This window comes from Mastomys coucha, unplaced genomic scaffold (assembly GCF_008632895.1).
Source record: "Mastomys coucha isolate ucsf_1 unplaced genomic scaffold, UCSF_Mcou_1 pScaffold18, whole genome shotgun sequence".
Classification (NCBI taxonomy): Eukaryota; Metazoa; Chordata; class Mammalia; order Rodentia; family Muridae; genus Mastomys; species Mastomys coucha.
In genome coordinates, this window is record NW_022196900.1 from 71,830,841 (window position 1) to 71,855,272 (window position 24,432).

A 24,432-nucleotide genomic window follows, 5' to 3' on the forward strand; every position below is an offset into this window, starting at 1 on the left:
AGGGTCTCCTCGGCACCAGCGGTTGTAAGGCTCCCCCGGCGTCCCGGGCTTCGGTACCAGTTGTAGCCAGCACAGTAGTCTCGCCAGCAAGAAGACACGCAGACACTAGGATCCTTCTGCAGCAAGCATTTATTGCATCATGAAGAGGAAGACCCCGAGCCAATAATCGGCACTGCTTATATACACCACAGCGTGGCGTGTCCGCCCATGATTAGCTGATCATCACCCCATGTGATGCCCCGGGATGGGCCATGACTTGGTGCCTTTTCACTCTACACACATGCGCAAACAGTTGTTTACCAGGAGTCGACAGCAGATGTAGGTGCCATCTTGTCAAGGCGAATGCCTCTCCCGCTCTACCGCTCTCCACACTCCTGCACTAGCAATGAAGCTGCTTCTATTTTCTCTTGAGACAAAGACCACTGATCAACCCACACAGTAGTAGTATTTATCCACTTGATTTTATCTGCATGGGGCACAGAAAAGACAGTGGCTGTTATAGAAAATGTTTCAGACCTTTATTATTAGCACGAGGCTTATGGCCTCTATATGTCCTAATGTCCCATTTGGACTTCTGCCTATTAGCTAGCTCATTAGGGCTACATAATACCAGTCTCATCTGTGATAACAGATCTCTCCCCCACAGAGTGACAGGGAGGTTAGGCATTACATATGGTTGAATATGTCCTGAGTTACCTTCCTCATCTCTCCAGGTTTGCAGCTTAGAGCTTCGTTTTGGGTTATTGGCATACCCAGTCCCTTGGAGGTGAGTAATGGACTCAGTCAGAGGCTAAGTCAGGGGCCAGCTCTGAGCTCTGATGATGCTCACATCCACCCCTGTGTCAATTAACCCCTCAAAACACTTTCCTTTAATAGTTAGTTTAAGATTGGGCCTCTTATTTGTAATAGACTGTATCTAGTAAACTTCAGGAGCACCAGAACAACTCTGTCCTGCCTCATTAGTAACAGCCTCAGGAGACATGGGATACATAGGAACTAAGATAAGCTGAGCAATTTTTTCATAAGCAGGTACTATAATAACACCACGAGGTGAAGAAGCCATTACCTTTATTTCTCCTTGATAATTGCGATCAATAACACCTGGGAAAATCTGTAAACTATCTACAGTAACACTACCTTTGCCAATCACAAAACCCCAAGTGTCTGGAGGCAGTGGCCCATAAACTCCAGTAGACAGAATCTTAATTCCCATTTCTAGGCTTAATACTGTGTGCCAGGTGGAGAATAATTCTACTCCTGTACGTCCTGGCGTTGCTCTGAGAAGCTCAGGTATAGATCTTCCTGACTTGGCAGTCTCTGGGCCCCATGCACTGCCTTTTGGTTCAAGAACGGGGCCTGGGGCTGGCCCCTGGACTCGTTTTTTGAACAAGTATAGCCTGGAGAACCTTTCTTAAATTTTTTCTCTCTGGCCCAATGTTTTCCTTTCTTACACCAATCACACAGTCTCTGTCCAGTGCCTGCTTGTTGCCTCTCTGCATTTCCTGACTTTTGGGTTTCACAACCAGGCAAGCCAGCAATCCTGAACTGTCTTGCCCATACTCCTGAACCCTGCGGAACACCCCCTCTAAGGACAAATGTTCCGCCCTCAGATAGCTGTCTTTCTTTCTGCCTGCCTGCAATTTAAATCCCCTATGTTTATCAATTAAATCTCGTATCTTGATCTCGAGTTCTGCTCTACTTAGATGAGACCCGATTCGAAAACACTTCCGTGTCTGGGAGGGCGCAGACTTAGTGTAAGTACGTTGTCTTCTAGTACTAGATGCAGCGAGTTTGCGTTTTGTGGAAGTTTGGGTCTCTTCGGCTACCTTATTGTACGAGTCAGAGGAGCTTTGGTCCTCTTCGCCTACCTTACCGCTCAAGTCAGAGATGCTTTGAATCTCTTCACTGTCTGTACTGGACTCAGTCTGTGAGTCAGAACCTGTCATTTCTGAACTTGTAAGGCTTATTTGGCTGTCTGAACAATTTTCCTTTGGCTTATTTTTCTCATTTTCATCCATAATGTCCATAAACATCCCCCAAATGCAGAGGGGAAATCCATCTCCCTTATTATTTACAAATGCTTTTCCTATCTTTTCCCAGGCTTTTTATTTATCCTGCTTAACCCCTCTAACCAAGGGCAGTGGGCTTGAATCAGCTCAGATAACTCAGCTAATGCATACTTTTTCACCCTAACTCCCTTTGTTCTGAGTAGCTTATCTACGTTCTGGGTAGCCACCTTTGAGATATATGCACCCATAGTTCCTCACTGTCCATAAATCCCTAGGTCACTAAAGTATTGGGCCAATACTTTTTCTACCTAGATCCCTGTAGCCTCCTAACACTGATTCCTGGCCAGCGCTAGCTGAATCTCTTACCGTGTGGAAATGGCCCTGCCCATTTCCTTTGGTTCCTTTTTCTTCATTTTTATACAGAGCTCTGTGTCCAATGGTGTGGTCCCTCAATCCATTTCTCCCACATCTGAGCCGCACGTCTTGGGCGCCATTATGTCGTGTCTGACCAGCAGATCTACACCGTTGTGGGTAGCTTCGAACTGGAGATTGGATCAGACCTGTGGAATAAATGGGTCGAGAAACAAAGAGATGGACTCTAACAAAATGTATCAAAGTGTGCTTTACTTGGGGTGAAATGAGTTTTTATAGCAGGCGGCATAAATGAAACCACAACATTCAAACTTAGCACAATGCATAACATAAACACAGTAGCAGATGAAGGGATGCTTGTTCTCAGCAGCAATACAAATACATCTCAGGTGGTCTGTTTAAGCAGGCAGTCTGTTTATGGTGCAAGGACTTCAAACAGTAGGCTTAGAAGTTAGCTGTAAGTCCATCTTTGATGTCAGGAGGAGCTTCAGTGGGCTACTGTCTTGCACCACAGGTGGCCGGCTTCAGCCTGGGACTGTCAGTTCCCTTTCAATTCTCAGAGCTCAGGCAGAGGAATGCTGTTAGTTCATTGCAGCATTCGGGCAAATCAAAGGGAGCCAACACAGTGTTGTTCAGCTTCCATGTGTATGTGGTCTTTCTTTTGCTTTTGAAGACCAGTTTTAGTCCATGGTGATCTTATTGTATGCATGGGATTATTTCAATCATCTTGTATTTGTTGAGACCTCTTTTGTAAGATCAGTTTTGGAGAAGGTGCTGTGAAGTGCTGAGAAGAAGGCATATTCTTTTGTTTTAGGATAAAATGTTCTATATATACCTATTAAATCCATTTGGTTTATAACTTCTGTTAGCTTCACTGTATCTCTGTTTAGCTTCTGTTTCCATAATCCATCCACTAATGAAAGTGGGGTATTGAAGTCTACCACTATTAATGTGTGAGGTGCAATGTGTGCTTTGAGCTTTAGTAAAGTTTGTTCATGAATATGGATACCCTTGCATTTGGAGCACAGATGTTCAGAATTGAGTTATTCTTAGAAGTTTTTTTCCTTTGATGAGTATGAAGTATCCTTCCTTATCTTTTTTGGTAACTTTTGGTTGAAAGTTGATTTTATTCAATAGTAGAATGACTACTCCAGCTAGTTCCTTGAGACCATTTGCTCGGAAAATAGTTTTCCAGCCTTTTACTCTGAGGTAGTATCTATCTTTGTCACTGAATTAATTGTGCTTCCTGTAAGCAACAAAATGCTCAGACCTGTTTATATAACCAATTCATTAGTCTCCAACTTCTTATTGGCAAATTGTGTTCATTGATGTTAGGAGATTTTAAGGAATATTGATTGTTGCTTCCTATTACTTTTGTTGTTAGAGGTAGAATTATGTTTGCAAGGCTATCTTCTTTTGGGTTTGTTGAGAGATTAGTTTCCCTCTTTGTCTTGGAGTTTTCCATCTCTTATTCTTTGTAGGGCTGGATTTGTGGAAAGATATTGTATAAATTTGGTTTTGTCATGGAATATCTTGGTTTCTCCAGCTACGGTAATTGAGAGTTGTGCTGGGTGTAGTAGCCTGGGCTGACATTTATGTACTTTTAGGGTCTGTATGACATCTATCCAAGATCTTCTAGTCTCTGGTGAGAAGTCTGGTATAATTCTGGTAGGTCTGCCTTCATATGTTACTTGACCTTTTTCCATCACTGCTTTTAATATTCTTTCTTAGTTTTGTGCATTTGGTGTTTTGACTGTTATGTGGCAGGAGGAATTTATTTTCTGGTCCAGTCTATTTGGAGTTCTATAGGCTTTACAGGCATCTCTTTTACAAGGATGTTTACAGGCATCTATTTTTTCATGTTAGGGTAGTTTTCTTCTATAATTTTGTTGAAGATATTTACTGGTCCCTGAAGTTGCAAATCTTTGCTCTCTTCTATACCTATTATCCTTAGGTTTGGTCTTCTCATTTGTCCTGGATTTCCTGGGAATTTTGGGTCAGGAGCTCTTTGCCTTTTGCATTTTTTGACTGTTGTGTCAATGTTTTCTGTGGTATCTTCTGCACCTGAGATTCTCTCTATCTCTTGTATTCTGTTGGTGATGCTTGCATCTATGACTCCTGATCTCTTTCCTAGGTTTTCTATCTCCAGAGTTGTCTCCTTTTGCAATTTCCTTATTGTTTCTACTTCCATTTTTAGATCCTGGATGATTTTGTTCAATTCCTTCACCTGTTTGGTTATTTTCTCCTATAATTCTGTAAGGAATTTTTGTGTTTCCTCTTAAAGGGCTTCTACCTCTTTGCCTGTGTTCTCTTGTGTTTTTTCAAGGGAGTTATTTATGTCTTTCTTAAAGTCCTCTATCATCATTATGTGATATGAGTTTACATCAAAGTCTTGCTTTCCCAGTGTGTTGGGGTATCCAGGGCTTGCTGTGGCATGCAAACTGGGTTCTGATGGTGCTAAGTAGCTTTGGCTTCTGTCGCTTATGTTCTTGTCCTTGCCTCTTGCCATCTGGTTATCTCTGGTGCTATCTGGTCTTCCTCTTTATAACTGTGGCTTGTCCCTCCTGTAATCCTGTATGACAGCACTAAAGGGAGACCAATTCTTTCCAGGAGGAATTTGAGTATAGCAAGCTTTGGTACTTGGTCAGCTCTTGGCACAGTTGGAAACTAGAAGGATCCTGTCCCAGGCTCTTCCTTAATTCTTATGTCTTGATAGCTCAGGGCAGGTCTCTCCTAGGCCAGGAATTAGAGAAGAAGTGGTAGTCTCACCAGTGCTCTCAGGTATATCAATCCTCTTGGGAGACCAGCTCTCTCCCATTGACATTCATATATGGAGAGCTTTGGCACAGGGTCAGCTCTGGGAACAGATGGAAACAAGAAGCTCTAATTTCCTTATAGAGACATTTAGTGCTATTAGCTTTCCTTTTAACACAGCTTTCAGATGTCCCAAAAATTTAGGTAGATTGTGCAATAATTTTCTTTGAATTATACAAAGTCATTAATTTCTTTCTTTCTTCCCTGACCCAAAGATCACTGAGTAAAGACCTGATGGTTTCAATGCATCTGTAGTGTTTCATCCAGCTTTAATCCTTGATGATCTGATAAGATATAAGGGAATATTTGAATTTTCTTGTATTTTAAAGGCTTGCTTTGTGACAATTATAAGGTCAGCTTTGGAGAAGTATTCATGAGGGGCAGAGGAGAATGAATATTCTTTTGTATTTGAGTGAAATATTCTATAGAAATCTGTTAGGTTCATTTGATTCTTAACCTCAGTTAGTTTCATTATTTTTCTGTTTAAATTTAGCCTGGATGACCTACCAAATGTTAAGAGTGTGGTGTTGAAGTTTCCCAATATTAATGTGTAGAATTACATCTGCAATTTAAGTTTTAGCAATATTTCTTTTACAAATGTGATTGACCTTGTGTTTGGGGCAGAGATGAATAGAGATATCATCTTAGTAGATTTTTCTTTGATGAGTATAAAGTGTCCTTCCTTGTCTCTTTTGATTAATTTTGGTTTAGAGTTTATTTTATTAAATATTAGAATGATTTCTTCATCCTGTTTCTTGAGTCTGTTTGATTGGAAAACGTTTTCCAACTCTACACTTTTTTAATGTCTATTATTATGGCTGATGTTTGTTTCTCATATGTAGGATGATGGACCTGTTTTTGGATTCATAGTGTTAGCCTGTCTTTTTACTGGGGATTTGAGTGCATTGATGTTGAAAGATATTAATGTCCAGTGATTGTTATTTCCTGTCATTTTGATGGTAATGTCACGATGCTGGTAGGGGTGTGTGCATGTGCGTGTGTGTGTGTGTGTGTGTTTGTGTGTGTGTGTGTTCACATGCTTCCCTTGTTTTTACTTCTATGGAATTACTTATTTTCTGTAGTGCTGAATTTGTGTATAGATATTGTTTAAATTTAGATTTGTCTTGAAATAAATTGTTTTCTCCATCGATGGTGATTGAGAGTTTTGCTGGGTATGTTAGTTTAGATTGGCATCTGTAGTTTTTAGAGGTTGCAAGATATCTGTCCCAGTCCTTCCAGATTTTAAAGCTTCTCTTGAGTAGTGTGTAGTAATATTGATATGTCTGCTTTTGTATATTACCTGGCCTTTTCCTCTTACCACTTTTAATATTCTTTCTTTGTTCCATACATTTATGTTTTGATTATAATGTGTTGGGAGAATTTTTCTTTTCTGATCTAGTCTAATTTGTGTTCTTAAACTATTTATATATTTATTGGCATATCTTACATTAAGTTTAGAAAGTTTTCTCCTATGATTTTGTTGAAAATATTTCCTGGTCCTTGGACCTTGGACTCTTCACCTTCTTTCATTCTCTTATTCTTAAGTCTTTTCAATGTATCCCAGATTTCCTTGGTGTTTTGTGTCAGGGGCATTTTAAATTTAACATTTTCTTTGACCTTGGTATCAATTTCTTCAATTGTATCTCCTTTGCCTGAGATTCCCTAGGTTCTCCACCCCCCAGATTTCCTTAGTTTTATTTGTTTTTTATTTTGGGGGTGTTTTTTGATTGTTTTTGTTTGTTTGTTTTTGCTTCTGTTCCTACTTTCAGGTCTTAAACAGTTTTACTTATTTCCTGCACTTCTCTTGTTATATTTTCCTGTATATCTTTAAGAGATTTATTTGTTTCCTCTTTAAATACCTGTACCTGTTTGGTTGTATTTTCCTGTTTTTCAAGGGATGTATTCATTTCCTCTTTAATGACCTGTATGATCCTTACATGATTGGATTTAAGGTCATTTTCTTGTGTTTCTGTTGGGTTCAGATTTCCAGGGCTTGCTGTACTTATATAGCTCTACTCTGGTAGTATCATATTGCCCTAGCTTTTATTGTCAGTATTCTTTTGAAGGCCTTTGCCCATCTAGAATGCTTTAGTCCCTGGATGTTCCTTTTTTAGTAGGTATTGGGAGAGAGTCTAACCTCAGCAATCCTAGTTTGTTAGACTTCTGGTGGATATCTTTGTGTTGTAAGTTTCCAGATCAGCATACTGATGAAGGTAGGTGAAGTGGTATCCAGAGAATAGAGGTCCAGCAGGAATATCAGCATGTTCACAGAAGCTGGGCTTGTCCCCCAGGACTCAGCAGACAGGAAAGATGAGTTCAGGAAGGTAATCTACCCTGTGTGATTCTGGATAAGAAGGTCTGATGAAGGTGAGTGGATAGGTGGCAGGCAAATGGTGGTTTGTTAGAGATAACAGCCTGCTCAAGGCAGCTGCACATGCCCCAGAAGACTCTATGGCTTTGGGTTTTTGTTTTGTTTTGTTTTGTTTTGTTTTTAAACGTTCAGAGTATTAGTCTTATTATTGTATATGGTTAGTAAAGATTCTCTTCTGCTATGGAGGCTTCCCATTCAGTTGAGTAATTATTTTCTTGGCTACATAGAAGAATTTTAGTTTTCTGAGGTCTCACTTGTTAATTGTTGTTCTTGATTCCTGGGCAAACAAGATTCCTATTCAGAAAACATGTTCAGATAGCTGTATCCAGTTTTCTATGAGCAGTTCCAGCATTTCAGGTTTTAATTTGAAGTCACTCATCTTCTTGGACATAATTGTAATACAAAGTGATAGATATAAGTATAATTTCATTCTTTTCCAGTTTTCTCTCCATCATTTGTTGAAGATCTCCTCTTTCCTCCAATGTATGATTTTGGCCTGTTTGTAAAATGTCAGCAATTTGCATAAAATATTGCAAGGATCAAGAAAAATATTTTGTTGAATATACAACTTTATTTGTTCTTAACTTTGAGATGTCACTTCAGACTTTCTGAAAAAAATTAATGATATTTTAGATTGTCATAAAATGAGTACATATTTGCAATTTGGATAATATTCTCTTTTAAAAATCAACTAGGATTGTTCTTAAATGACCTACAAAGTCTCTTAAGTCATATGAACATTATGACTTAATGTTATTAAGAACATTAGAACAGGGTTTTTCTATCTCTGATTTTAACTAGAATATAACTGATTCTATAATAAAGTAATGAAAAACTCAATCAAAATATTCTCATTAACTTATTCATTAGGTGGAAATAACAAGGCATGAAGTTACCTCTTATTTGCAAGATTAAGCAAGTTTTTCACTAAACAGAAGACTATACATAAATACAGATCAAGAAAAATCTTGTAAATTTACAGCCAGTAGATTTGGAATCGATTCCTGACATCCAGTTTAGTAAAGATATTGATATTATGCATTTTTATTATTCTTCCAACTACACTTAATTTTTTCAAGGTAAATAATTATGCATTATCTATAAATCGATCATTTTCCATCTAAGTTGTACAATACAATGGTTTGGGTATCTTTTTAAAATATGACTGGTACTCCCAATACCATTATTGTTCTCATGTGTCTCAGATCAATTTTAAAAGAGGAGGAACACAAATAAAGTGAGATGTATAACCATGCCAACAGAAGATTAAGGATCACTGGAGGTAAGTTTGTTCCACAGCTTGCTGTACACAGGTCCCACCAGGAGAGAGATGTTCTCCCAGGAGTGCTCTCACTCCCTGGCTCACAGCAGAGAAAGCCACATTCTTTCCTATAACTGTCCATGGTGGGAAAAGTGAGGAGCATACAGGGCACAGGAACAGTGGAGCGGCTGGGACAGGATCCTTCCAGTCCCCATCTGCACATAGAACTTGGGCTGTTCCACCAATATCCACAGGGACCTTCAGGAGAGAGCTGTTCTCCTAGGAGTACTCTCACTTCCAGGCTCAGAGATAAGATATCCACTTTCACTCCAATAACTGTCTAGGGCAAGACCATTGAGGAGCAAACAGGGTGCAGGAACAGTGGAGCAGCAGGGACAGAATTGGTCAAGTCACCATGTGCAAGCCTAACCTGGAGCTTAGGCTGTTCTACAGCCCTCTGTACACAAGTTCCCCCAGGAAAAAGCTGGTCTTCCAGGATTGCTGACACAAGCTTGCAGGCCCACAGGAGGGACAATCTCCAGCCAGAGACAGCAAGAGCAACTAACACCAGAGATAATCAGATGGCAAAAGGCAAGAGCAAGAACCCGACCAACAGAAACCAAGGCTACTTGGCATCATCAGAAACCAGTTCTCCCACCACAGCAAGTGCTAGATACCACAATACACCAGAAAACAAGATTTGGATTTAAAATCAAATGGGTCAACCTTCAAGGAATAATCAACTTTGGAATACCTAGACCTAAAAGAGATGGCTATATCACAGTCTTCTCCTCAAGTCTCAGGTATCTATACAGAAGAGGAGGCAGGAAGATTGTGAGACAGAGGTGATGGCTGACTTCAAGGCAACAGAGTGCTCAAGACACAACATGGCAGATGAACATATGATGTTACAGAGACTGTAATAATAAATGAAAAGCCTGCATAAACTCTAACAAAAAAAAACAGCATGAAACGTAGGCACAAAGTTCTACCCATACTCAAGGAAGTATTAGCAATTGATACCTGCAGGGAGAAGGAAAGTCAGTTTTTTTCAATGGATTGGAACTCAATATATCATCCACACTCCAGGGCAGGCCTCTATCCAAGAAATAGTCAGCACAAAGTAGACTGTTTTCTCCTTCTCTCTTTCTTCCTCTCTTCCTTCCTCTCTTTCCTTCTTTCTTTCTTTCTTCCTTCCTTCTTTTCTGTTTTTTCTAATGATAGAACATGAAATTGGGTGAGGGACAGTGAAATTAAGGGGATCTGTAGGAGTGAAAGGAGTGGTATGAATATGATCAAAATGTGTTATATGAAGTTATCAAAGGCTAAATAAAAACATTATTTTTAAAAGACTTTTAAAATAATAAAAAGGAGAAAACAAACTGAGTTCCAATATTCATTAAATTTTCCTTGATGACTTTCACCACAATGTGACCAGCAGCCTCAGGGTCCTGAACCCATGTCATCATGCCTCCACATCATGATGCACTTTAATGGAACTAAAAGTCAAACAAATCATGCCTTTAAATTGTTTTTTGTCAGAAATTTGGTTCTAAAAACCTGAATACTAACCAATATATGTGTGTGTGTGTGTGTGTGTGTGTGTGTGTATACACACATGTATATATACATATATATCATCACTAATACAGATATTAGATTTGTATTCATAATTATATGTATGTATATGAACACATATTCATTTTATTATACTTATCCATATATAAATTTACATGATTATGTTTATAAATATACATAAATAAATGTAAATAAATATCTTTTAAAGTGCTTTTATAACATATTTTTCAACATATAACATGAATCCTTACTTTCTTAAGTTTCTTCTTATGGGAAATGTGTGTGTGTGTACTGTATATATGTTTTAATATATATTATACATGTGCATATATATACATATGCATATCTATGTATATATACTGTTACTTAATTTTATCATTGCTCTGACCAAATATCTTATAAGAATAAACATATAATATATATATATATATACCTTTATAACCACACTTTTTATAAGTTTATACTTTTACTTCCAGCAGTTTATTTTACCTCCCCAATTTCTCTCCTATTCCATCTATTGTAAACTATCTTATGTGTTCCAATTCCTTCACATTTTATGTCTTCAAGACCAGATTATTCTATTACCCTGGAAATTTGCTAGACTCCTATGTTTCATTGAGCTAATTGGTTATTTTGTTTCACAAGTGTTGCTAGCCATCTTCTCTCTAAAAGCTGAATTGAGAGTCTTTTGCTTGTATGTTCATAAGTCGTCTTCTCCTATGCCAAATAAATTGATCATATCTTTTTTTGTCCAGCACTCAGTGCATGACAGGTGTGAGTCAGATTTTATTTTGTTTCTTCTGTGAGTGACATAATCCTCATTAGTACTTATGCAATATGAGGAGCAAGATTAACAAAGGTTTTCCATGTCAGTTGATGAACCAGTCCACTAAGAATTTCTCTGCAAAAGTGAACAAATTATCAGGCTGGCAGAAGCATACAGCCAGAATTCAAGAGAATTAGATGTTTAGGTCTACACGTGGTCTCTAGTTGGCTCTGGCACATTTTCTCTGGATATAACAACAACAACAACAATAACCAGAACATTATCAGAAATTCAGGTGACCCAACAGGGATTGTCTATCATAATAGTGGAAAGCTGACTTGCAAACATCAGGTTCAAGTAAGTGTCAAGATATAATAATATTATGTACATATTAGTCTATTCATGAAAGGTCTGTTCTGTCATTTCCTCTCTGTTGGTTGAGATATTAAAAAAATTATTGTTCTTGCATTTATAAGGAGGCTGCAGAACTGTGCTTGAAGGGTTGAGATCTTAAAGTTCAAAAGATGGACTTTTAGTAACCTCTGGGAAATTTTTTTGTGCTTTCCTTATGCATTTCTTGTGTTGTATAGAGACTCAGCAAAAGTTGGCTCTATTTCTGGAATGTAAGGTTAAATAAGAAAACAATATGTTTATTCTTCAGCTAGATTCTCAGACACAGAGTCATAAAACTGGTTTCATCCCCATAATTTTCTTTGCAATCAGCACATCTTTTTTATTTTGTATTTATTTTATTTATATGAGTACACTGTAGCTATCTTCAGATACAGATGAAGTGGGCATAAGATCCCATTACAGATGGTTGTAAGCCACCATATGGTTTCTGAAAATTGAACTCAGGACCTCTGGGAGATCAGTCAGTGCTCTTAACTAGTGAGCTACCTCTCAAGCCTGACTGACACACAGGATGCTGGCCTTGAGCTCTAAAGCAAGATCTTGTCCCGACATCTCAAGCTACTGACATTATAGGTGTGTGCCACCATGCCTGGCCCAGTATATCTTCTTTATTGTAGAGAGTTGTGAGTAAGAAAAGGAGAAAGTATTTTTTAAAAATAACTGATTCTTTTGTTTTTGGCTTGTTTATATATGTGTTTTTACTTTCTTAAATAGGCCATCAAAGAAACAATAGGTCTGCATATTCTTATTCATCTAAGAAATTTCTAAAGTTGGTTTTATAGGAGTAAGTAGAATGGTTGTCACTAAAAGTTGAGAAGAGAAAGGGCCATGGAAAGTGAGAGGGGGCTTAATTATGGGTATCAAAAGACAGTTATTTAGAAAGAATAAGCTCATTTAGAGTGAATATTCTTTACAATAATATATTATTATTGTCAAATAACTGAAAGAGCAACGTTTGAAGGTACTGGAGAGTACTTATGGAAATGTAATGGCTACTATGCCAATATAAGCAATCCACATTAAATTATCAATCTCATGATCAGGACAAAATGGCTCAACAGTCTATAGTAGTTAATGGTATTAAGAGGACAGAAACTTGCTTCCCCACACCCATGCCTGATTGTTCACAAGTACTTGTAACTCTAGTTTCTGGGGCTCTGACAATTTTATGGCCTGTATGGGGAGTCCCTGTCTTTAAATACAGCACATCCTAGCCATCCTGCTGATTATAGCAGAAACAATGACAATTCATCCCTTCTTCTGTTCTTTCTTCTATTTTTTATTGGTTATTTTTATTTACATTTCAAATGTTATCCCTCTTTCTGGTTTTCCTTCCAAAACTCCCCTATTCTCTTGCTCCTGCCCCATGCTTCTTTTAGGGTGCTCTCCCCACTCCTTCCCACCTCACAGCCCTAGCATTCCTATGCTGGGGAATCAAGCCTCTGAAAACCAAGGGCTTCCCCTTTCATTGATGCCAGAAAATGTAATCCTCTGCGACATATGCAGCTGAAACCATGGGTCCCTCCATATATATGCTTTGGTTGGTGGTTTAGTCTCTGGGATCTCTGGGGCGGGGTCTTGTTGGTTGATACTGTTTTTCTTCCTATGGGGTTGCAAACCCCTTCAGCTCCCTAATTTCTCCTTTCAGGCCCCCATGTTCAGTCAGATGGTTGACTGAGAGAATCTGCATCTGTATTGGTCAGGCTCTGAGAGAGCCTCTCAGGGGAAAGCTCTACCAAGCTCCTTTCAGCAAGCACTTCTTGGCATCAGCAATAGTGTCTGCATTTGGTGTCTGCAAATGGGTTTAATCCCTAGGTGGGGCAGTCTCTGGATGCCTTTCCATCAGTATCTCCTCTACTCTTTGTCCCTACATTTCCTTTAGAGAGGAGCAATTCTGGGTTAATATTTTTGGGATTAGTGTGTGACCTCATTCCTTAACTGGGGGCCATGCCTAACCACTGGATATGGTCTCTACAGGTTTTATCTCCTCTTTGTTGTATATTTAGGCTAATGTCATCCCATTTTGATCCTGAGAACCTTTTACTCCTCTGGAAACAGGGATTTCTAGTGGTCACCTCCAGTTCCTCATCCTGCACTGCTACACACCTCTGTTCAAATTCCTGATCCTCTGTACTTCTCCCCATGCCGCCTCTCACACCTGATCCTGCCCCCCTTATTCCCTTCCTCTCTTCTCTCTTACCCAAGTCCTTCTCTCTCTCTACCTCCTATGATGCCTATTCTTTCTTTTTCATTTATTAATTTACTTACTTCACATCCTGAAAATACATCCCCCTCCTCTCATCCTAGTCTCATGCTAACAAACCCCACCTCCTTTTGATTGGTTTAGCTAAGAGTTTGTTTATCTTGTTGATTTTATCTTAGCTACATTGACTCGTATTATTCTGGTTCTTTGTAATTATTTATTTCAGCCCTAAGTTTGATTATTTCCTCCCATCTACTCTTTTTTAGTGTGTTTGCTTCATTTTGTCCTAGAGCTTACAGGTATGCTTTTAAGGTACTAGTATGAGATATCTCCAGCTTCTTTATTAAGGCACCTACTGCTATGAACTCTCCTCTTAACATTGCTTTCATTGCGTTCCATAAGTTTGGGTATGTTGTACCTTTATTTTTATTGAACTTTAGAAAGTCTTTAATATCTTTCTTTGTTTCTTCACTAATGCAGTGGTCCCTGTGTAGAGAGGTATTCAGTTTCCATAAGTTTGTAGGCTTCCTTTTGTTTTTGTTTTAATTGAACTTATGGTTTTATCCATCATGGTCTGAGAAGATACAAGAGGTTATCTCAATTTTGTTGTATTTGTTAAGGCTTGCTTTTGTGACCAACTATATGGTAAATTTTGAAGAAGATTCCAAGTGGTCCTGGGAAGAACATATATTCTTTTGTGTTTGGGTGAAATGTTCTCTACATATCTGTTAGGTTCATTTGATTTATAACCTCTGTTCCTTTCATTATTTCTCTGTTTAGTTTGTCTCAATGACCTGTCCATTTGTTGGAATGTAAAATGGAAGTCTCCCACTATTAATGCATAAGATTCAATGTGTGATCTAAGCTTTAGTAATGTTTCTTTTATTAGTATGGGTGACCTTGTATGGGACCATGTAAAGCAGTCTGTGTTTTGGTTGAGCAAGTCTTAACTTCCAGAGACTCAGTGAAAGATTCCACAAGGGACTGAAACAGAGGAGACAAGTTCCCAGACATAGATGGCTGATTCCACGAGTCCTCCAACTCCATTAGCCTGTGCTATCTATCATGTAGACAATGCCCCAAGCTCCCAGAATTCTGGCTGGATCTCACCCCTACAGTCATTTGACCACAGCCAGGTATGCCCCGCCCCACAGTCAGACACACCAGCCCACAATATAAGGGATGGTTTGCCCCCTCCATTCCCTCTCTTCTTCTTCTTCTTCTTCTCCTCCTCCTCCTCCTCCTCCTCCTCCTCCTCCTCCTCCTTCTCCTTCTGCTCTCTTCTCTTTACTTTCTCCTCCTCACTTCCTTCTCTCTCCATGTGGCCATGGCCAGCCACGTGTAGATGGCTGGCCTCTACTTTCCTATCTCTTCTCTATCCTTTCTATATTAAAACATCTTACTACCATGTGTTGCCTCCTTTCAACTAGATGCACCATGTGGGCCCAGCCTTTGCAGCCAGGAGACCAGAACAAGAACTCCAGTGCACCTCCTCACACCCGAACCACCAAGTGGCTGCTTCCTTTCCCTGCCCTCCTTTCTCCCTTCAGCCCCAGAGTGGACTGAGCTGCTTTGGGGCCCCCAATTCGTCCTCAGCTCCTCCTCGGTGTCCAGCCTCACTCGTGATTCCCAAGGGGCTAGAACCTGCATCCTTGGCCTCCATAAGGCCATGAATCCCCATTCAGCTGTTGCCCCCACCGCACCCCTGCTCTCCAAGGACTGGGATACAGATACCCATCCAGTGGAGTGGGGCTTACAGACAGACACTCGCATCTGAGTCCCAGAGTACCGGACCTCTGGCAAGACACTTGTCATCCTCTCCAATCCCTTTCAGTCCCCCACTGCCCAGCAGTGCCCTGGTGTGGGGCATGGTTGAGCCTGCCACCTAGTTTACCACCTCCAGTGCCTGGTGCAGAGGCTGCTGCAGCAACCACAGATTGTGCCTGACAACTTTGCATTAGGGGCACAGATATTCAGAATTAAGACATCATTTTGGTAGATTTTTCCTTTGATGAGTATGAAGTGTGTTTCCCCATCTTTTTTTTTTTTTTTTTTTTTTTTTTTTTTTTTTTTTTTTTTTTTTTTTTTTACCAATTTTGATTCAAAGGATATTTCATTAGGCAATAGAATGGTTACTTCAGCCTGATTCTCATGTCCATTTGCTTGACAAACCACTATCCAGCCATTTATTCTTAAATACTGTATGTCTCTGTTGCTGAGGGGTATTTCTTGTATGCAGCATAGTGATGGATAATGTCTCCATACCTCTTCTGTTAGCCTGTATCTTTTTGTTGGGGAATTGAGTCCATTGATATTTAGAGATATTAATGACCAACAATTGTTAATTCCTGTATTTTAGTGGTGGTGGTGGTGGTGGTAGTGTTTATGTGTGAGTGTGTGTGTGTGTGTGTGTGTGTGTGTGTGTGTGTGTGTGTGTGTGTTCGCGCTCCTTCCTTTGTTTTGCTGGTATGGTTATTGATTTCCTGTGTTTTCTGGGTGTGATTCACTCTCTTGATTTTGAGTTTTCCTCCTAGTATCCTTTGTAGCTCTGAATTTGTGATAGGTGTTTTAATTTGGTTTTCTCATAGAATAAATTGTTTTCACCATTTACAGTGATTGAAAGTTTTGCTGCATATAGTAGTCTGGGCTGACATCTGTGGTCTCTTACAGTCAGCAAGACATGTGCCTGGGCCTTTCTGGCTTTTAAAGTCTCTGGTGAGAAGTCAAGTGTAATTCTGATAAGTCTACCTTAAGATGTTACTTGGGCTTTTTCCCTTGCAGATTTTAATATTAATTCTTTGTTCTGTACATTTATTGTTTTGATTATTATGTTGTAGGAGGATTTTCTTTTCTGGTCCAGCTTATTTCATATTTGGTAAGCTTCTTGTATGTTTATAGCCAAAACTTTCCTAAGGTTAGGAAATTTTTCTTCTACCATTTTGTTGAAAATATTTTCTTGACCTTGTAGCTGAAAAGTGTCTCCTTCTTTTGTTCCTATTGGTCTTAGTTTTGGTCTTTTCATAGTGTCCAAGATTTCTTGTATGTTTTTTTATATGAAGAACTTTTTATATTTTTAATTTATTTGACCAATGAATCCATTTCTTTAATCATATCTTCTATACTGCTTCTTTCTTCCATCTCTTGTATTTTGTTAATGATGCTTCCATCTGTAGTTCTGTTCTCTTCCCTGGGTTGTCCATATCCAGGATTCCCTCAGTTTGTATTTTCTTTATTGCTTCTATTTTCATTTTTAGGTTTGAACATTTTATTCATTTTATTTACCTGTTGCATTGTATTTTACTGTATTTAAGGGATTTACTCATTTCCTAAAGGCCTCTATCAACTTTATAAGATTGGAATTAAGGTCTTCTTCTTGTGCTGCATTTTTGTTAGGATATCCACAGCTTGTTGTAGTAGGATAGATGGCCTCTGGTAGTGTCATATTGTCCTGGCTCTTGTTCATTGTTTTCCTATGTTTGCTGCTACCACCTGGTTAACTTTGGTGTTGTATTGATGTTCCTGAGTTTAGAAGAACTTCTCAGCTAAGCAGGCACAGGCATGGGCAAGACAATGTATCACATGGAAGAAAATACAGTTTAGTTTTACTGGCTGTGCCCCAGGTGGACTTGGAAGGGAGGGAATTGCAGGGAGGGGAATAAACTGGATGATCCTGGAGCCTTGCAGGCCTCTTCAGGAAGGCAGGGAGAGCTATTGACCTCTACTTCTTCTGTTATACCTTTATTTCAAGCACAACCAAAGAATATGTCATATGTTTATGACATATTCTTGAATTTTGATTAAAGCTCAATATAAAGGGTTTTTAAATTAAAACATAATTGCATAATTTCCTCTCTCCCCTTTTCTCATAATCTCTCCTAACTCCCTCTAAAATCTATGGCTTCTTTTCCTTTTATTATTAGCGTATGTATGTGCATGTATGTGTATGAGGTATAGATAGAAAAACACAATCTGATTAGGCCATTTAGTGTTCCTTGTATGTATGTAATTTGAGGGCTGACCACTTGATATTGAGTAGCCAATATGTGAACTCATCCTCAAAGAAGACTAATTTTTCCTTTCTCAGTTGTCATTGGGTACTTGTAGTTTTCTCTCTAGAATTAGGTTCTTGTAAAACTTTCACCTTTCCACAACAGCATGACTGATAGTGTTGTCCTGATTCTAGTCTAGTCTAGTCTAATCTAGTCTATTCTAGTCTAGTCTAGTCAATTCTATACTATTTCTGTCATTTCTAGGAGACACAATATTACAACAGATCCTCTGGCTCTTAAATATTTACTCCCCTCTTCTTCCATGTTCTCTGAGCTGTAGGTATAGAGGTTATATTTTAGATGTATTTGGACAGAGCACCCCATAATCAGTTGTTTTATGTTTTGACCAGTAGGATTCTTTGTAATGTATTTTTTTTGCAGTGAAGAAAAACTTCTTTGATGAATGGTGAGAACTACACTTATCTCTACTACACTTATCTCTGGGTAGAGGAATACAAATTGAGAATGCAATTGTAAATTGTGCTACTCTAGTAAAATGGCAGTAGGAGATTCTCATCTAAGATCCACAACTCCACTAGTTCTGGGCATTTGGCTCAATTTCTAGTACCAGGTATGATTTTTCCTCTTAGTGAGTGGGCCTTAAATCCAATTAGAGAGCTGTAGATTACTGACACAATATAAGTGCCCAGTATTGCACATTTTGGGATATTTTTCCATGCTAGTTCTGATTATAGTTTGGTGATATCATGGCTTGTAGGAGTGCTGATTCTTTTCTCCATTGGCAGGTTGCATAGCATCATCGGGCACTCAATATTATTCCACAGGGTGGAGACATTCAACTTGGATCCTGCTCAAAACTTCTGTATCATGTGTTTAAAGTACATGATGTCTCCGGCAATAGGGACTTCCAATCAACTTCTGGTAGACAGCCAAGGGAAACAATAATATCCAATTTTGATTAGGAGTCTCTTGGGACTTCCCTGACAAACAACTTAAAATGAGGTTTCTCATGCCAGATGCTGAGTGTTTTCATAGATACTCTATAGCTCTTGGGGAAAGCATTGTGAACTCATGTGGCTTATCTTCATCTAAGGGATACATATACATAGTAAATACATAGTACATATTGCCTGTAAGTTTAGGTAGACATAAAATAGTATGAATCTTCAAGGCCTTTTCAAACCTTATTAGTGTTATTTATCCTTCCTTCTCTACTATTCTGTGCTGACTACTCTCTCCCTTCCATATTTAAAATCTCCCTTCCCATTTTTTCCATTTCCTCCTCCATATTATATGTATACTTTCATTCCTATCTCTAGCCCCTGCCATATTTTTTTTCTCCTTGTTTGTGACATTAGTCTAGGTTATACATTCATATAACAATATTTAGAACTAGGAACCACAGATGAAGAGAGAACATGGGGACATTTCTCTCTCTGGGTCTATATGTTACTTTCTTTCTAGTCCCAACTTTTTAGCTGAAAGTCATGTTTTAAATGAAAATTTTTCTTTACAATAGAACAACATTCTGTAGTGTATATATACCACATTTTCACTACCCATTAATATGTTAAAGGACATTTAGGTTGTTCCTGTTGCTAGAAATTATGAGTATGGTGTAAATGAACATTGTTGAGCATCTGTGCTATTGATGGTCAAGTTCTTCAGGCATATGCCTAGGATTGGTAAATCTTGGTGATGTAGGTTTATTTTAATTTGTAAAGAATTCTCCACACTGGTTGCACCAGTTGGCACTTCCACCATGAGTGAACAGGGGTTCCAGTTTTCTCACATCATAACCAATATTTGTTATTGCTTGTTTTCTTGATCTTAGCCATTCTGAATGGTATGAGATAAAAACTCAAGACTGTTTCAATTTATATTTATATAATTGCTTAACATGAAACCATTATCCATTTTGATTTCTTCTTTGAATACTCTGTCTTCGGATATATATATAGCCCATTTTTCAACTGAGTTGTTTGTTTGACTCTGTTTTTTCAGATCCTTAAACATTCAGTCCTCTGACACGTGTATAAGAAACAAAGGTCCTCTTCTGCTATGTAGGTTTCTTCTTTAGTTGAGTCATTGTTTCCTTAGTTTTAGTTTTCCAAGGTCCCACTTCATTGTTGCTCTTAATTCCTGGGCACATAGATTCCCATTCAGAAAACACTTCCCTACATCTATGTTTTGTTGGATAATGACCTTGATTTCTTTGAGCAGTTCCAGCAGATACCACTTTGAGGTCATTGATCATCTTGGACTTATTTTTAACTCAAAGTGATAGATATTTGTATAATTTCATTATTTTCCAGTTTTTCATCACCATTTGTTGAAGATGCTATCTTTCCTCCATGTACGATTTTGGCCTATTTGTCAAATGTCAGATAGCTAAAGCTATGTGTACTTATGTTCAGATCTTCTATTTTGTTTCATTTATCTATAAGTCAGATTTTGTACCAGTATTATATTGTGTTTTATTAAGACATGTCTGTAAGATACTTGGAAATCTCAAATGATAATTCCTCCGTTATTGATTTTTGCTTAGAATTGCATTGGCTATCTTTGGTCTTTTATGTTGCTATATGAATTCTAGGATATTTTTGTTAAGAGTGTTGTAGAGATTTTGGTTAGTGTGTTGAATCTATCAACTGTTTTTGGTATAATGGTCATTTTAAAATATTCTACCAATCTTTAAGTATGGGCAGTTGTATTCATCAGAGTTTCTATTCCTGCACAAAACATCATGACCAAGATGCAATTTGTGAGTAAAGGGTTTATTCAGCTTATACTTCCACTTTGCTATTCATCACCAAAAAAATTCAGGACTGGAACTCAAACACGTCAGGATGCAGGAACTAATGCAGAGGCAATGTGTAGGGAGCCGGCATTCGCCATGGCAAGATGGCGCCTACTTCCGCTGTTGAGTAAACAACTGTTTGCGCATGTGCGTAGAGAACTATTGGCGCATGTGTGTAGAGTGAAGAGACGCCATGTCACGGCCCATCCTGGGGCATTACGTAGGGTAATGAGCGAACAGCCAATCATGAGCAGACACGCCACGCTGTGGGCAGATACCCCGCACTGTGGTGTATATAAGCAGTGCGGATTACTGGCTCGGTCTCTTTTTCCCTCTGGGAGAGGGCAGTAAATGTCGTTGCTGCAGAAGGAACCTAGAGTGTCCGCGTGTCTTCTTCCCGGCGAGAGGACCACGCGGGCTACAGCAATGGAAGGATGTTACTTACTGGCTTGCTTCTCCTGGCTTGCTCAGCTTGCTTTCTTATAGATCCCAAGACTGCCAGCCCAGTGATGGTACCACCCACAATGGGCCCTCCCCACTTGATCACCAACTAAGAAAATGCCCATAGCTGGATCTCATAGAGGTACTTCCCCAACTGAAGCTCCTTTCTCTGTGATAACTCCAGCCTGTGTCAAGTTGACACAAAAGGAGCCAGTACAGAGGTCTTTCCATTTTCTGATATCTTTACGAATCTCTTTTCTCAGAGGTTTTGAAGCTTTCACTGTAAAAAGTATTTTTCCTCCTTCATTAGATTTATTCCAGGACTTTGTTTTATATGGTGATTGTGAATGAGAGTGTGTTCATGATCTGTTTCTCAGATGTTTGTTTTGCGAAACATTTTGATATATAGAACATATTGGCACATAGAAATGATGAATTTTGTAAGTTGATTTTTGTATCCTGTCACTTTTCTGAAACTATTAGTCATTTCTAGAAGTTTTATGGTGATATTTTGGACCCTCTAATGTATAGTTTCTTACTATGTAATATAAAATAGGGATAATTTGGTTCATTTTTTCCCTATTTGTATCCATTCAGTTTCCTTCACTTACCTTTTCCTTTGAGTACTTCTTCATGCACTATTTGGAGGGAACTTGGAATAGTGAGTAGCTCTGTCCAAATCCTGCTTTTAATGGGATATCCTCAAGTTTTTTCCATTTAGGATAATGTTGGCTGTAGCTTGTCATGTATAGTCATTACAATGTTGAGGTAAGTTCTACTTCTAGTAGTAATCCCTCTAGAACTTTAAACATGGAAGAATGTTGGATTTGTGAAATTTTTCTGCATTCATTGAAATAATCATGTAGATTTTGTCATCAGCACATATAAGGTAGTAAGTGTGTCATCAGAAGTAAAGTTTTAATGTTGTATTATAAAAGGCATTTTTGTTTTCTTTAAAACCACTCGTTATTCTGTTGCTTTATGTTCATTTTTATTACATTGCAACTATCAGCCTCATCCATTCCCAGTCATTTTTCACCTTCCCCAGTTGATTCTGCTTATTATGTACTATATGATTTTATTCATATTGATAACTGTAGTCAATTCTGGATTTACTTCCTTGATTCATTCATCAAATTATTTTAGTACTCTCTGTGACCATTCACACTTCTTAGAAATAGAACTCTGAATCTTCTCTACCACTTCAGCTAGCTCAGTCATCTTGATTTCCAATATTGAGGAGTTGTGAAGTTGTGAGCATGTCATGTAGAGTTTTTGTTTTACATTGTTTGTGTTTTGACATTATATTATAAACATCTATTGAGATGAATGTATTTTTCCCCTTCCTTCACTGTTGTTTATTCTTGCTTTATTTTATATGGGCCATCCTATACAGCCATGTTTTAGATAGTATTTCTATTGCTTTAACAAGACATCATGGACACAGAAACTCTTATAAAGGAAAACATTTAAGTGGAGTTGGCTTATAATTCAAGGATTTGGTCTATTATCATGGCAGAGACCATGGTGGCACATAACCAGGTTAGATGCTAAAGATGAGAGTTCCACATCATGATATTCAGGTTGCAGAAGTGACTGTAACACACTATCCAGGCTTGACTTTCTGAGACCTCAAAGCCCACCCCTTAGTGACATACATTCTCCAACAAAGCCACAGCTACTCCAGCAAGAACACACTTGTAAATAGTGTCATTCTCTATGTACCTATTAATGCCATTATATTCAAACCATTACATTACATTCCTTCAACACCTGGGTCTAGCAGTGTTAGTATATACATTTAATTCTAGGACTTGGGAGGCAGAGGCAGAGGCAGGATGATATCTGAATTTAAAGTGAGCAATTTAAGGTGAGCCTGGTCTACAGAGTGAGTTTCAGGATATCCAGAACAGTTCAAGATCTACAAAATGACCCTGAAATTCCACCTCATACCAATCAGAATAGCTAAAATCAGAATGTGGGTATAGTACATGCTGGCAAGCAAGGATGTAGAGAAAGAGGAACACTCCTACATTGCTGGTGGGACTACAAGCTGGTAAAACCACTTTGGAAGTCAATCTGGTGGTCTCTCAGAAAATTGGAAATAGTTCTACCCGAAGACCAAGCTATACCACTACTGGGCATATTCCCAAAAATGCTTCAACATAAAACAAGGACACATGCTCCACTATGTTTATAGCAGTCTTATTTATAATAGTCAGAACTTAAAAACAGCCAAGACATCCCTCAAAAAAGGAATGGATACAGAAATTATAGTACAGTTACGCAAAGGAGTACTACTCATCTATTAAAATCAATGACTTCATGAAATTCACAGACAAATAGATGGAACTAGGAGATATAACCCTAAGTGATGTAACCAAGTCACAAAATAATAACATGCATAGTATGTACTCACTGTTAAGTGGATATTAGCCCCAAAGATGAGAATACCCATAATACAATCCCATTAAAAACATATGAAGCTTAAGAAGAAGGAAGATCAAAGTGTGTATGCTTTAATCCTACATAGAAGGGCAAACAAAACTATTACAGGGGGTAGAAGGAGGGAGGTAACTTGGAGGGAGAGAGGAGGGGGAAGGAAAAAAGAAGAGCAAGATCAAAGATTAGAAGGGCCAGGAGTGAAGTACAGAGGGTCAGGAAGTCATATAAATATGTGGCAGTGGGGGATGGGGAACTGGGGCTTACCACTAGAAATTCCCACATGCCAGGGAAGAAAGAGGCTTCCAGTGGGGATGGACTTACCTGAAATATGCAACAAAGGGGTGAAAGAACCTGTAAAGACCAACACCAGAAGATATGCAAGGGCCCCAGTTGAGGGATGGGGCCACCCACCCATATTAAAATTGTTAACCAGTAATGTTCCTATCTAAAGGAAAGACAGGGACAGAAAATGGAATAGAGACTGATGGAAAGGTCATCCAGAGACCACACCAGCTAAGGATCCATCCCATCTGCAGGCACCAAACCCAGACACTATTGCTGATGCCAAGAAGTGCCTGCTGAGAGGATCCTGGAATGGCTGTTCCCTTAGAGATTCTACCAGCACCTGACCAATACAGATGCAGATACTCACAGCCAACCATAGGACTGCGTCAGGGGACCCCAATGGAAGGGCTAGGGGAAGGACTGAAAGAGCTGAAGGGGATTTCAACCCCATAGTATGAAAAATATCAACTAACTGGACCTCCCAGAGCTCCCCAGAGACTAAACCAACAACATATATATATATATATATATATATATATATATATATATATATATATATAAAATCAGAATGCGAGTATAGTAGATGCTGCCAAGCAAGGACATAGAGAAAGAGGAACCCTCCTACATTGCTGGTGGGACTACAATATATATATGTATGTATAT

At 38.7% G+C, this 24,432-nt stretch overlaps 1 protein-coding gene across 1 annotated transcript in view; it reads left to right on the forward strand.

Annotated features, from left to right (window-relative positions):
• The first annotated feature begins 2,504 nt into the window (after positions 1 to 2,504).
• LOC116095747 (putative selection and upkeep of intraepithelial T-cells protein 1 homolog) overlaps positions 2,505 to 24,432 on the forward strand; it is a 41,525-nt gene continuing 19,597 nt past the window's right edge. The window contains exon 1 of the mRNA XM_031377010.1: positions 2,505 to 2,540. Coding sequence (XP_031232870.1) covers positions 2,505 to 2,540 — 36 coding nt within the window. The remainder of the gene's footprint in view (positions 2,541 to 24,432) is intronic.